At 41.3% G+C, this 15873-nt stretch overlaps 1 protein-coding gene across 9 annotated transcripts in view; it reads right to left on the minus strand.

Annotated features, from left to right (window-relative positions):
- Nucleotides 1-15873, minus strand: part of FAM184A (family with sequence similarity 184 member A) — a 167950-nt gene that overhangs the window by 79048 nt on the left and 73029 nt on the right. For all 9 annotated transcript variants that reach the window (XR_013635563.1, XM_078852182.1, XM_078852183.1 and 6 more), the window contains exons 3-5: nt 11458-11593; nt 2612-2793; nt 1370-1567 (exon numbers count right to left, since the gene is read on the minus strand). Coding sequence is in view for 8 of the 9 variants with exons in the window: in XM_078852182.1 (XP_078708308.1) it covers nt 1370-1567; nt 2612-2793; nt 11458-11593 (516 nt within the window). In the remaining variant the exon portion in view is untranslated. The remainder of the gene's footprint in view (nt 1-1369; nt 1568-2611; nt 2794-11457; nt 11594-15873) is intronic.

The following is a 15873-nucleotide window of genomic DNA, read 5'->3' on the forward strand; positions in this document are numbered from 1 at the left end:
AACTTGCATTTTGTGTAGACACTGTGGTTACCTTCCCCAGACCAGAAGAAGAGCTCCGTGAAGCTTGAAAGCTTGTACCTTCCACCAACAGAAGCTGGTCCAATAAAAGATATTGCCTCAGCTACCCTGTCTCTCTCATTTCACAATGGCCACTAAACAACCATTAGAGGTCTACAACTTTCAGCAACAACCTATCTTTGTTGGATTCCCACTGGCAACCTACAGCTTAAAGGCTCCATAGCTCATTAACATTTCTCTGTTCCCAGGGAGTCAAATCCACCTTCCCCCGTCAACAACTGCATGCTAACAAATAAAGGTCTTTTCTATGCCAATATAATGACTTGGTGAAAATATTTTAAGAACCACCGTGTATTCTGCACACCTTCCAAAATCAAAACTAAAGTAATTTATAAGACCAAAAAACAAACAAAACAAGTACAATAAAACACTGAAAGTAGACGGGAGCAAAGCACAGTTGAGAAAATCTACAATAATAATCCACCTATAAGGCCTACAAATATTTTAATTGGCCAAATCCACAGACAATACAGAACAGGTAGGCATTGAAAAATATTGGAAATACTCAATACAAAAGGAAAACAGTTTCAGTGAGAAATTATTCTCCTTTAGTGTTCATAACAAAGAAATATATTTTAACAAAGCAATAATGCAGCAGCAAAAACTCTTTACTTTGAAGTTCAACCCAGTCCTACAACTCTAGATCTGGAGCTCTACCAAAGGCATTTTCCTTCCACTGTGTGCCATGCAGCTCCTACTAAACAGCTAGATCCTCATCTCACTGAGGATATGGAAAGACTCAGTGACTTCACTGATTTATGGATTAGGCCCATAGTTCTTTCCCCAAGCACCTGTGCAAGGACATGGGGAAGCTATCCTGAAATTAACTATGTGTTCAATGGGCAACACAGATTGCTCCTGCATCTTGTCAAAAGTACGTTTACTTTTCCACAAAAGTTTGAAGAGTAGAGTAATCTTTAATATACTATTTTTCCTAACCATAAAAGGTGCAACTATGGCTTTGCTGTATACGTGTATTTAAATCAATAAGCAAGTCAGCTAATGCAACTAGGACTGCTATATCACCCTCAACTTGTCCATATTTCATTTAGGAATTGCAGTGTGCATGGTTGTATATAAAAGGACCCCAAAGCACTATAATTCCCTTTGTTATTCTTTACAAATGCAGATGTACCAGAGTCAAGCTCTCCTAGGAGAATTAGGGATTAAAAATGAAATTAATGAAATAAGGGAATTAATACATGCTATACATATGCATACACCATTTTATCATAGTTTGGCTAAACACCCTTTCTTACTTGGAACCTGGTTTGTTTTCTTCCTAACTTACCAGCTGCAGCTTTTTCTTTTCCTTGGTAGCATTGCTGTGTGCAGCCTCAATCGCAGTGTGATGTTTCCATGCCAATTCTTCCAAGGTCTTAGAATGAGCCTCATTTAACTGTGCAGCTTCCCCTTCCAATCTGGTTTGCAGCTTTATCAGCTCTTTCTCATAATACTCTCGTTGTGTTTCCCTTGCTTCATTTACCTTCTGTAAAAGCCAGACAAAAAAAATTCCAAATCACCTATTCTTAAGTGTTTGTCTATTTCAGTAAGGAGAAAAAGAAAAAAAGGAAAAACTAGAAGTTTTACACAAATACTCGAAAACAATTATACTTCATATATATGTAGCACAAAATAAATACCCTTAAACCAGATCTTTAAACTATACTCAAAAAGGTATTTAATTATAGACTAAGTATAAGAAGTTAAAATCTATTGTCTCTTTTTTTGCTCTATTTTATCTTGTAAAGGAACAGCAGACAAATTTCAGATCTACAGGCAATTTCCAATTCTTTATTCTCTGAGCTACAAACATGGTTTTGGAAACTAGCCCTTCTTTCTTATTTTAGTTTTGAACCAGTGCTGGTGTGTAGTGAGGCAAGGAGGAAATTCATTATTATGATGCTCTCTCAGGACAAAAGTCAGAAGGAAGGTTGTTCAAACAATGTAACAGTTTAAACCAATATGCGTTTCTCTACTCCATTACTTTATATGTAACCTATATCATCATCATCATCTTAACTGGTGGGAACAGAAAGAAACAATTAAAGAACCATTATACATTAGCTCAAGTTTTAGTTTGCTATATCTGCCATGTCATGTACATTCTCAAGGCTTACTGATTTTCAATTTTTCCTTGACCTCAATCCCATTCCCACCTCACGGAGGCACAATGGGAGATGAGACACATAGGAAGATTACTGGCAATCTGCTTCAAGAATCAAGCAGCACAACAGATGCCAGAAATCAGTTTGGATAACATTGCACCTGCCTCCTCTCTGTCTTTATCTCAGCTGAAACTATCACCTTCAACTCTGCAATGCACATGATCTACATTAGTAACTTTAAAAGTTGTCAGTACCATGTGTGTCTCACAGGGCAGTGTAATGTGCTATCACTGCTCCAGTCAGTTAGTCACTCCAGTCTTTTAAAAGAGTTAGGATATTTCAGAATTCATTAATATTTCCAGTTAGAATTGTAAGGCTTCTATTTTGTTGTTCTAAAATAAAAAGAACTGGTTTTGTTGTTTTACCTTTTCCAGTGCCAGAATCTGCTGCCTTTGTCTTTCATCCAGACTTTGTGTTTTGCTCTGCAATAGATTTCTTTCCTCTTCCAGCTGAGATAGTTTCTCTTTTAATCTAGATTTTTCTGATTCCAAATCTCTTATTGTAACTTCCTGTGTCATCTGTGTAGCTTGAAGAATTCCTATGTGACCTACAAAAAGAAAACAACCATTTAAAATCTCAGATATGAAGATTATTCACCTGTAACCCAAATTCCTACAAATGGACTCTGCACATTCCCACCCAAGTGATGTCCAGTGATGCAGCTCTGACAGTGGAAACTTCTTGCAGCAGTTCCCATTGGAGTGCTGTCATCCCACCTCCTTTCCCTTCCTCACTGTTCCTAAATGTTTGGAGGGCAAGGGTACAAAAAGGGGGCATGATAATCTTGTTGCCTTAGTTCCTTCCACTGCCTCTTCAAGGTTCAAAGTTTAAATTAGCACTCTGAAGAAGAAAGTGAGGAGGAAGAGGAAAGTATGTATGTGCCGAGTCCATCTCAAATAATTCTGGTGATTGGTGAATAACTTTCATTTCTTTTTCAAATGGCCTCAGCACATTCCCACTCATGGGATAGTTAGATAAGCAGTACCACAATCTCTGTAAGTTGAGATGCACAGTCCTAATTGAATAATGATTGTAGTACTGCATTACCAAACTGAACATCTGACCAGAATGCTAGATCTAGTGAGTAGTGCTTTGTGAAAGTGTGAATAGAGCTCCAGGTTGTAGCTCTTCATGTTTCTAAAATCGGGATAACCTTGAGGCATGCCATGGAAACCATATTTTCCCTTGGAAGAGGGGCAGAGCTTTTTTGTAGCTTTCCACTATACAAAACAGCTTTCCTCTGTACAAAACCTAATCCATTTAGACAAATGTTGAGATGCAATTATGTTTTCTTTATTATTAGCATCCCTAAATGAAATAAAAACTTTTGGTGACTTCTTGGCAATTAAGGCATGAAGCTTTGCCTCATCTGAATGAGAATGAGGTCTAAAAAAGAATACTGCTAAGTTATTGATCTGAGTCAGGTTAAAATCTATTACAACTTTGGGAAGAAATTTAGGATGCAGATGGAGGATTTTTTCCCTGTGAAATACAGTGAATGGTGGGTCAGCCATGAGGATCTGTAACTTGCTTACAATTCTAGCAGATGCGCTTGCTGTAATGAAGGCTGTTTTGATTGAAAGGAGAACTAAGTGACCCCATTGGCTCAAAGGCAGTTTCATGAACTGAGTAGGTACTAGGTTAAGATCCCAAGTCAGAGCTAGCTCTTTACTGGAGGAAAATGTTTACTGTTCCTTTCGTGAACCTCTTGACTCTGTCATGTGTGAATTTAGTCTTATTATCAATAAATGCATGGTGTGCAGAAATGTGTGCTAAGTGGACTTTCAAGAATGATATAGAAAGAGTTCTAATCACTTTAAAAGAAGTAGGTATTCTGGTACGGAGTACTCAGAAGATGTTTCTGAAACCATGTTGTTAGTATTGGGCCAGATTAAAAATATTTTGCATTTGAAAACATAGCATCTGAGAGTTGACTGTTTTCTGGAATTTATCAGGACACGAGAAAGTTCAAGAGAGTGGGACTTTTCTAGGTCTGTCACAATCCTATGGTCCATGCTGTCAAATGCAGAGACTGGGGTCCAGCTGGTAAATACATCTGTTCTGCTGGGTCAGTAGATCTGTGGTTAGTGGAAGAGACCGATAGTTCCCTCTGAACAGAAGAAGAAGATCTGGAAACGCTGGTTGTCTCACCTGTGCTGCGGCAATCAAGGTTATTCTTGCTTTTTCTGTCTTATTTTTCTTATGACTCTTTGAGAGAGAATAAATGGGGGAAAGGGTATAAAGGAGACCTATTTCCCAGTCAAGCAGAAATGCATCTGATATGAATTGGATTTCTACTCCAGTTCTTGAACAAAACCTTGGGCATTATGAATTGCATCTGCTTGCAAATAAGTATATGTCTGGATAGCTCCAAAGACAGAATCTCTCATCTACTACTAAGATTTTGTGACCATTTGTACTGTTCACGTCTGTCTCTGCTCAACTGGTCTGCAATCCTGTTGACTTTGCCCATGAGATGTAGGGCTATATGGTAGATATGGTGCTGGATGCACCAGTCGCACAGTGCCACTGTTTCTCTGCACAGTTGCCTGGAGTGGGCCCCTTGTTTGCTCACACAGAACACGGCTGCTGTGTCTGTTGATACATGGATGACTTTGCCTTGCAGATGAGGAGAAAGGATTTGAAATCCAAATGGAATGCTCTTAATTTTAGCATTTGCAGAGTCCTTTTCCAGTGGTTCGGATGTCCATGGACAGTTAGGTTGTACAAGGGAGCTCCCCATCCCAAATATGAAACGTTTGAGGCAATCATAGTCAACAAAGCTGGGGGGCTGAATGTTACTCCTTCCAAAACACTATGATGCTGAATTGACCAACTGAAGGATGACAGTACCTCCTTCCGAATGGTCAGTTTGGAGAACATGCTGTCCAAATTTGGAAGATAATTCTTTGCTAGCCAGTTCTCATCTTGAGGCGGATACTTCACTGACAGGGCTTCTTGTGGAGTCTTTGTTGCCATCAAGATTTTCATAAATCTTCCTTCTGGATGGAAGACTATGGCTTTTCAAGAATCCAGAATTCCCCAATAAACTGGATTGACTATACAGGTGTTGTGATTTTTTTCAGCTTATTCTGAGCCTCAGTTTTTGAAGAGGGATCATGTCTGTACCGTAACTGTTGAAGGGTCCTCCCCACTGATGAACCAATCATCTACATAGAAATAAATGTGGATGCCCTGTCACCTTAGATGTGCTGCTGCTGCAGACAGACACTTTGTGACTACTCACATGCACCTGAGCAGGGGAAAAGGAGGATTCTGTAGTGGAAGCGGTCCTCTCGTATGATGAAATGAAGGTATTTGTAATGTGAAGGTCTGATAATTCTAAAATACACTTCTTAAAAACCGAAAGATTCAAGCCAATCTTGGGTGGATAAGGAGGACATAACTGATGCCAGGGTTAACACAAAGAATTTGAACTCCCTAATTAATTGATTGACTTTTCACAGATCTAAAATAGGCAGAAGGTTTCCATCTTTCTTTGGGATCGGAAAGTATCTGGCCTAGAAACCCTTTCCATGGAATTCCCTTGAATTCTTCTGCATGGCTCCTTGCTTACATTAGAGACTGGATTTCTGCTCCTAACAGACTCTCATGAAAAGGTCCCTGAAGAGAGAAGGGACAAGAGGACTGGGGGGGATGTATTGTGTTGAACTGAATAGAATAAATTTTCTGTATAATTTCAGGATCCAATTGTCTGTTGTGAAGGCATGCCCGATGTTGAAGGAGTGGGGAAAGTCTTCTTTTCCAAATAGAGGAGAGGAACATGTATGGATCAAGGTTGATCTGATGCTCTTGGGTGTCTCAGCAAACATGAGGTCTAAGCCCTAGTGTGGAAGACAAGGAAACTGTTGATTTGCCCTTTGTATGAAATTTAACAATTTTCCTCCTCTGTAGCCATTGCTAAGAGGATGATTGCTTGTACTGCCATCTCTGCGTGAAGTAGGATAATGTGGAAGACTAATATTCTGGGTTTATGATATCTAAAGGCAGGAACATCAAAACGTCTTCTGAATGGCTGATAGACCCCTCTATACTAGTTGTTGAACTTAGTACGCTTCAGCTTTTCTAGGATTTCATCCATTCTTGAACAAACAGACCATCTCCCACAATGGAAGGTCTTCCACACATGTTCTCATCTCTCATGCAAGGCCAGATGATCTCAGTCATGAATATCACCTTAATGCTATTGCTGAAGCCGCTGCTCAAGCTGCTGCATCACAGAAGTCAAATGAGGACACCTGCAATAAACCTTCCAAAACAGGAGAGTGACTTTCATGGCTTTGCCAGCTTCTTCTGGTCTTTAGGAAGGGATCTGGCAAAGTTGGCCAGGAACAAGTACCACCTTGGAGAGAAGATGGACATTCTAACTTGATAATTAGAAAACCTAATGCAAAGTGAAACAGATGAGAAGACCTTTCTGACTAAGTTGTTAAGCTATTTCCCTTTTCTGTCTGACAGGATTGTGTGTACCTATCCTCCTTTTGTTCTTTGGACAGCTACGGCAACAACCAGTGAATTAAGAGCTGGATGTGTGTGGAAGAGTGAAAACCCTTCATATGATAGTTGATAACACTTGTCCAACACTTTTTAAAAACATAGCTTGACCCATTTCAGGATGTGATTATATTCTCTTGACCAGCTGCAATAAACCTTCCAACATAGGAGAGTGATTTTATTGTTGGAAGGAGATCCCAAAGTATTGAATACAGGATGAAAGGTTTCTTCCACTGTGAAAGATTATATCTTCAGTATTGTACCTATTCTTTCTACCATTTCATGGAAATGAATAGCATCTTCTGATGAAGAAGATGAGGAGATTCCCTCCCCCACCTCAACACACATACAAATATTATCATCAGGAGATATCTGATTGTCTGGTTCCATGCTGGCATCCTGGAATTCAGTGGAACCTCCTGTTTCGTATTCTAACATGTCAGGGACTAACATGGGAGAAGGGTCTCTCTAAAGTGGCAATGTAGACAGAGCTGGATGAGTTGGATCCAAAATGCCAGTAAGGAAGTTGAAGAGTAGTAAAGTCATCTAACCAAGGGAGGTATATAACGTTATTTTTAGTATTCAGTGTCAGACTATCATAATACCATGTAGTGTAAAGGTGTTCCCTTTGTCTAAATGATCTGTATATGATGTCAGTATAATGTTTTCTAGTGTATGTGATACACCCTCCCAGGAAGGAGAGGAGGTGGCAAATTAACAGGTCTATCTTAGCCTTAATCATTATCTGATTGTGGATCCAAATGTGGATCTGATGTAGCTCAAACTAGAGACAGTACTGGCCTTGGTAAGTACAGTATAGAAAATAGTGAAGGTCAGTTCCCTGGGGAACCTGGAGAGAGAGAGAGAGAGAGAGAGAGAATGTGTGTATGTGTGTGAGAGTGGAGGGAGCCAAATCTGAGGGGAAATCTGTAACTGAGCGGGGGTATTTCTTTTCTTTCTGAGTGAAGACGAGGGAGTAAGGGTATCAGAGTCTTCAATTCTTCTTTCAATTCCCTTATTCCCCCCCCCCCCCAAAAAAAGGATCCCTAAACAGGGGAGGCCTTTGGATCAGAGTATGGTTCTGACTGCAGGTCTGGTTTATGTACTTGGACCACTATTGTAATAGTGAAAGTGGATGGTAATGAGGAGTCTGAGGTGTCTCCAGTAATATTTTTTGGAACCGCCACCCTCATGAAATTGGGGTATGATGCTTTGGGATTCATAATCACCATGAGCCTTTGGTTTTGGCCTGTGTTCCAAAGGTGGTCTTGGAACGGAGGCCATGAGAACCAAGGGGTTCCAGTGTGCAGACAGACTCTGCCAGCAGACAGACAGATAGCTGCAAGGTCTGTCGCCTCCTGGCTAGGGACTGGAGATGACAGATCCGAAGGACTGCATTCCTGAGGTGTGGCTCTGCTAACAGGGGCTGACACCAGCAGGGACCCTGCTTTGTTGCACCATCAAATCTGACGACGGTGGATTCCTTGGTAACATGATTTTAGATTTGACTCCGGTAGCAAAATGCCTTGGACAGGATCTTATGCTGCTTTTAAGTCCCCAAAGGAGCTGGGGATGAAGTAGACCTATCAGTACTCACGAATCCTACAGACTTGGAACTGTTTTTTTTCATTCCTTGTGAGCTCTTGGGGTGAAAGTGGTACAAATGGCACAGCAAGATGAAGCAAGACCTTCCCCCAAACAAGCCAGACACCAAACATGGGTGTCTGATGCTGTAAACAGGGCCAGAGGCACACCTCGTAAATCCTGGCTTTTTTCCTTTTGGATCTGCCATCAGTTGTGCACACCTCTGTTGGAGCACTACAACTGACTAAAAAGAAATTAAATTTAAAAGCTAAATCTTATACTAACTGAGACCTAGCTAAGGCACTGAGACTGAAAAGTCGATGATTCCATATCAGACTGACCTGACGAAGTTCCTGGTACATCTGTAAGGGATGCTGGAAGAAACTGAGGTGGCTGGAGCACCACGCCCCTTTTTACAGCCTCACCCTCAATGTCCAGGAACAGTGGAGGAAGGGCAAGAGGTGTAAGAGTGTGCTCAGGCAGACTTATCCACCGTCAGAGCTACACTGTTGACACAACCATAAGTAAGAATGTGCAGAAGCCATTCAAAGAAGAATGCCCACTACACCCTTTGGAGTTTGAATGTATTCAAATATACAGTTAAATATGTTACTGAGTTCATTAAATCCAGAACAATGATCAACCCTTCAGATGCTATATGAAGATATTAAATATACAGAGCAATAACACTGATACATGTCCTTAAAATTCATTAAGGACATTTTGTTTCCTAAAAGAAAATTAAAGTTCTTTGAAGTGTTTTCTGAATGTGGAGTTAATGGACTGCTCCTACATTGCCCTTTGACTCAGATCACTTGGTAGTTTAGAATTTTGGCACCCAGCTCTGTTCACAGCACTATTTCACCTTCTCAGAACTCTGAAGCAGATAATTTGTCCCATTCTGGTCCCTTTGCATCAGTACTGCAATGCAAAGGATTCTGCCAGCACATGAGAAAGCCCAGCGGGCACAGAGCCAGCACAGCCCTGGACACAAGGAGTTTGGGGACGAGATGGGGAAGAAGAATGGCAACAAGATGTTGTGCTCCTGCTATCCTCAGCTAGAAGTATTGCCAGCTGGAGCAGATTAGAACAGCCTGAAGACAGCTCAGGCTATGAAAGTGTTTAGTAACTTCTGCTCTGAAGAGATAAGAGGCAATACCCACTGGTCATTCATGATGTTCCTCAGAGGTAACAAAAATGGAGAAGCCCATCACTCAGATGTCGTCACCCACATCTGTCATGTACTCGTACATCTGGCATCAAAAGCTTTATTTGATATATTTGGTAGCATATACCAGCTTTTGCCGGTTTCAAGATGCTCTAGGGTCACAATAGCTCTATATTTTAGAGAGGAAAGGAGATATTTTTAAGGGGACCTTTGAAAGAGTAGTAATCTTTGTGACAGTAGGAGAAAGCATAGCATGAACTAGGCTTCCTAACAATGATACAGTGTTATTTTAGTTCTTGAGATCTTAGAGTGCCTGTTCAAGAGTGTTACCTAAAAGAATTTCTTTTCCTTTAATGAGAGTGTCAATGAGACACTTCTTGGATTCAAACTCTGGTTCTCAGCTTCAAAGCCAATCTACTGATCAGATTGTGGGTCAGGAGATAGCAGGAGAGGGAGGCCAACTCAATATTGGCATCACAGAGAAAGATGAAAGCCAGACAATCCTATGGAACAGCTCTCCTCAAGATTTTAAGTCGAATACCCAGCTTCCAGTTCTGCTATATAGGTCCTCAAAGGTGACAATGACCACTGCTGGAAGTTAAGATTTCCTCGCCAATCAGCTTTCAGCAAGATCAAAAAAAGAGAGCCCAAATAACCTAGACATGACTATAGGCAGAACAGGGTTTGCCTCTGGCCACTCTCACAATTCCACAATCGTTTTCACTAATGATATTGTGACAAATATTGCAACCCAATGCAGTATCTTTGAGGACCCTGCCATATTATGTTTATGTATCACTGTGGGCCAGGAATTGTATGCAACTCCAGGGGGGAAGGGTCACCATAGCTCCCTCCAGGAACCAAAACTAGTAGGGGGTAAGTAAGGTGAATCACTTAGGTTGCAAACAGAGAGATACCACCCCCAGGGGAGGTATGTATATACTGACTCAAACTGGGTTTTTCAGAGACCAACAGACACAGAAAGGGCTTTTGACATAAAAAGACTGGGTTTAAACTGACTCAAGGCCTTCTTTCTAATCCAGCAAAGAGTAAGGATATTCTGTCCAAGGGGGGGGGCCCAAACCTTGTGGAAAGGTTGGAAAGACTTTGGGCTATTAGAGCCCTATAAGACTGGTGGGTGCCTCCCCATATGTTTAGTGTGTATTTAAATTATGTGTTTTTAGTATGTTTTCCCTGTGATGGTTTTACCTTAAGAATAAATGAGCTTGCTTAGAAAGAGCTGTGTGGTAACTTGTAATTGCTGGCAATACTCTATTCTTAAACTTCAGAGAAAGCAAGGCACAGGCACCAGCTGTTAGGCAGACTGGCTTGCTGGGGATATTGCAGAGTAAGGCAGGGTGGTGTGCAGCCTTAAAACCTCTGGAGAGGAAATGAGTGGGGCAGTGGTCCCCACCAGAGACAAGTGATGGTTGGACACCTGAGACCTGACTGGGCACACCTGGAGTGGATCATGAGGTGAGAGGGTGTGTGGGGGGAAAATAGGTGAAGTTACCCTGAAACTGTGACAGGTATAAACATACCTCCCCTGCTTGTACCTAGCCTTGAAGAACCTCTACTTGGGACTTTTTGTCTTTATTGTCAAACAAATCCAGAATACACTTTCCTAAAAGGTAGAATGATCTGACATTTTAATCAAAAACTGCCTTTATCAAGAATTAGGCAACGTAATAAAAGTCAATTACTTTCAAAATGCATTTAAAAATAGTATGACAGCTTGTAAAGCAAATATAAATCTAAATACAATACAAGTAACATTAATTTTTTTTAAAACAAGAAAAAAGCCTTTCAGAACTTTTTAGGGACAATGCAAAACTCTTCATGGACACTCTAGAGCTGCATAATTTTAAAAATAGAAAAAATAATAGTATCATCCTGAATTAATATTTGAGGCTCATTTACACACAAAGTTATGGACATACATACTGGCTTTGAGTACAAGATCTGTGGCCTGCTGCTGTAAGTGTTCCCTAGCAGCTGCTAGCTCACTTTCCACCTCCTTGTGTTTGCTTAACAATGATATCTCCTCCTCCTTGACATCATCTAGCTGTTTTTGAAGCACCTAAGAAAACATACAACATAATATTCATTAACACTACATAATAATGCTGTTAAATTTAACAAGCACGAATTTAAAGTATAAATACAGATGACATTTCAGCTTATAAGGCTTATTATTCATATACAAAACAAGATCTTATACATAAAATGACACATATTAACATTGAGTGTTATGAAGCAAGCCTGCTATTTCTATAAAGTGTACTTGATCTCTGTATCAAATTTAACAAACCTATATATAATCATATTGTTAGGATGATTACAGTTTTTTATTATTGCCTCTGTAATCCACATTTGGATCCACAATCAGATAAGATCAGTGTGATTTAATCAGCCATTACATACTATCCATACAAAATGTATATTTTCCCCTTTTCAAGGCTGAAGCCGCGCTAGCTGACAGTCATGAAAAATGATTTCCAAAATAAATTAAGGGGAAGAGGGAAGGAAATCCACATATACATTTGTCTAAAGAGATTTTCAGTGGAAATAATAAAAATCAATGTTAATGTAATCTTAAAATAGAAACTGGAAATCACAGAAACAAATTATGGTTTCCATCACAACCATAACTTTATCCCCTTCTGCATATGAATTATGAGAAGATCTTTCATTACATAGCCATATAGCACAAGGCAAGATGAAACTCTACACTGTTCAGATATATTCATTTTACCAATACCAGGTAACTATGTGGATATATATAAATATTTCATACGATAATCATAATAAATATAAAAAACCTTTGTTAGAACATTAATAAGGTCGCAAAATTAGGCACTCAGAAGTTAGGAAATGCCAGAATTCATGAGCCTGTGCAAACTTAATCCAGCCCACTCGTACATAAGCATTATGATACAGTCTTTAAATGCATGGTCCCATACGGAGAGGCTACTTACCTTACACAGTAACTTGAGTTCTCCGAGATGTGACCCATTATGGGTGCTCCACATCAGCATGTGTGCATGCCTGTGATCAGAGATTTTTGTCAGCTGCATCCACAGGTCCATGCCTGCACCCTAAACATTCTTGTGCTGTGGTACGATGGTATATAGAGAGGGGTGGACCTACTGCCAGTCCAGTTCCTTCTCAACCATGAAAGTCCAGCAAAACACTCCAACGCAGAAGGGAAGGAGGGAAGGTATTGGAGCACCCTTAGGGACACAGATCTTGAAGAACTCAAGTTACTTAAATGGAGGTTACTCACCTGTGACTGGAAGTTCTTTGGAATATGGTGTCTCTACCTGTATTCCACACGTGAGTATGCATGCATATCATGCACTTGAGCTTAGAGATTTTTAGTAAGCAGTGTCTGTTTGTCCTCATATTTGCAGTTGTTCTCATGCTCTGAACTGAGGATATAGTGGGCAGTGAGGACTGATGTTTCTCCAGTTCCTCCTTCTACCATGAACCCAGGCATGATCCATAGCTGAGGGGACAGAGGGCTGGTAGCAGAATACAGAAAAGGACCACACATCCCAAAGAACCTCCAGTTCCTGGTAAGTAACCTCCATTTCTTCTTCAAGTGATGGTCACTATGTGCATTCAACATGTGAGAAATTAATAAGCTGTAGTCAGTCGGGAGATGGGTACAAGGATGCAGATGGTATGGATGTCCATAATACTTTTTTACAGATACAGGTGTAGGGACGTCAGTATGGACCAAGGCATAACATTTTGTAAAGGTGTAGATGGAACTATACATAGCCACCCTACATATATCTATTAAGAGTACATCGTACAGAGATGCCACAGAGGCTGCTTGCGCTCTGGTGGAATGGGCTCTCAACCCCTCCCCGGTGTCTTTGTAATTGCTTTCATTCTCTGTAGATAGAATGCCAGTGCCTGTTGGGCATCTAGGGAGTGAAATCTTCTCTCCTTATCAGAAGCACAAGGTTTTGAAAAAAAATACTGGATGGTTTGATTTATGTAAAAGTCTGAAATTACTTTAGGGATCAATTTCAGGTGGATACAAAGAAAGAGTCTCTCTTTCTGAAAAATGGTATATGATGGATCTGCCATGAGTGTTCCCAGCTCACTCATCCTTCTGGCTGATGTAACAGCACTTAGGAAGACAACCTTCATCAAGAGATGGGAACTTAAAACAGGTGCCTAACACTTCAAAGGGAGGTCTGGTGAGAAGTGAGAGGATGAGACTGAGATCCCATTGTGGTGTTAGAAGTTTCCCTGGAGGATGAAAAGTGCTGATTGCCAGGAGGTGGATCCATAGGGAACTTATCGAGAAGCCCAACGTCTTCAGGGTGAGTCGGTAATCTAAAGTAACAGGAAATTCTAGCTACTTTGTCAAAATAGCACGTGATTTCCAAAGAGGAGAAATGTTTCCATTTGGCCGAATAACATCTCCTAATAGAATCCTTCCTACTTTGAATGAGAATGGATTGGACCACTAGTGAACAAGAGCATTCTACATTCAATGCCTATCCAAATATCAGGCCTTGAGTTGTAGAGGTCCTGCATTGGGGTGCCTAGTTACATTGTTGTGTTGCACGAGAAGATCCAGAAATGATCAGACATTGATAGTCGGACAGGTTCAAATCCTCCAGAGGTCCGAGAATCAGAACTATCTTGGACAGCTGGGTGCAAGGAGGATAACTTGAGCCTTGTCATGACAAATCTTTCACAGCACTTGTGGTCTTAGTGAGATGGACAAGGCGGCATACCTGAGACGGTCCGTTCAGGGTAGAAGGGCACCATTCTTCAAGCCTTGGCCTAGGGCTGCTCTGGAGCTGTGGAGGGGGAGTTTGGGGTTTCCTTGCAAGGCAAAGAGGTCCAAGACAGCATTCCCAACTGCGTGAAGACCTCATTCAGGATGGAATCGTGAATCTCCCACTCATGGTCTGTGGAAAAAGGTCTGCAGATTCTGTCTGTTAGGGAGTTCTGCGCACATAGTAGGTACACTGCTGAGAGGGTTATGTGGTTTCTGTTACACCATTTTCAGAAGTTGACTGTCTCTACACACAGGAGAAAGGATCTTGTTCCCCCCATTTGTTTACATAGACATTCTATTGTCTGACATTACTTGGATATGTTGGGACTGGATGAGTGGAAGTGTCATGGGGCTGGTACACCCCTCAGCCTTTTGGGGTGGGGGAGGGGTACATTATAGCCCCCACAGCTGAGTTTAGGGTTGCCTCTGGTCTTGGGGCTGTATGGCCTATAGGCCAGAGACACGGGCACGGCCCTTGCTATCCAGGCAGCACGAGGGCACCGTGGCCTATTGGCCCGAGTCAATGGCGCAGCCCTGGCTACCCCTCTATGGGATAGGTGAACGTCTATGTGAAAGTAAGTGTCTTATGTCAACAGCTGTGAAACATGTGCCCACTTCCAGAGAAGGAATTACTGATGCCAATTTGACTATGCAGAATTGTAATTTTAAGAGGAATACATTTACTTGGCATAGATCAAGAATTGGTCTCCATCCTCCATTCTTTTTGGGGACTAGGAAATATGCAAAGTAAAATCCGTTCCCTTGATGTTGAGATGGAACTTGTTCTATCGCTCCTTGCTGGAGAAGAGAGTCCAACTCCTGACATAGGATTTTCTCTTGAGATTGTTTCCTGAGAAGAGGCAGGGAAGGCGGGTGTGGGTAGGAAGTGACAGAAACTTGAGTGGATAGCAGGAGTGAACAAGTTCCAGCATACACTTGTCCATTGTTATTGCCCTCCTAATTGCGGGTGAGGTGGCCACCAAAAACTTGGGTGGGCAGAATACTGAGGCAAATCAATCAGTATTTGATTGAAAGTCCCATCAAAAGAAACTCTTCAGCTCTGGACTGGGAGGAGGGGAAGGCAGTAGATGTTGAGGAAGCCATGTAACTCGATCGTTGGCATTGTGGTTCCTGAGAGACAGCACTGATGATAAAATGGTTGAGGGGTTGGGGTTGGTCTTGTTCTGTACCCCTGCATGTGATGCTTCCTCTTTGGGGTGAGAATATAGATGCCCAGAGAGTCTTTTCATTAAACAAGTTAGCTGCATTAAAGGGCAAATATTCAGTGGTACTTTGGGACCTCTCTAGAGAAACCTGAGGACAGCAACTAAAGATCCGCTCCTTATAACAACTACAGTTGCCACCCCTCTGGAAGCAGTATCAGCAGCATCTACTGCAGTCTTAAGTGACGTTGTGGCTACCAATTTACCCTCATCAACTGAGTTCCAGAATTGGACTTTATCCTCCTGAGGGAGTTTATCTTTGAAGTCCAACAATTTCACATAATTGAGGAAAAGTAAAATGTATTTTTCTAACAGGGCCTGGCAGGTGGC

This window comes from Lepidochelys kempii, chromosome 3 (assembly GCF_965140285.1).
Source record: "Lepidochelys kempii isolate rLepKem1 chromosome 3, rLepKem1.hap1, whole genome shotgun sequence".
NCBI lineage: Eukaryota > Metazoa > Chordata > Testudines > Cheloniidae > Lepidochelys > Lepidochelys kempii.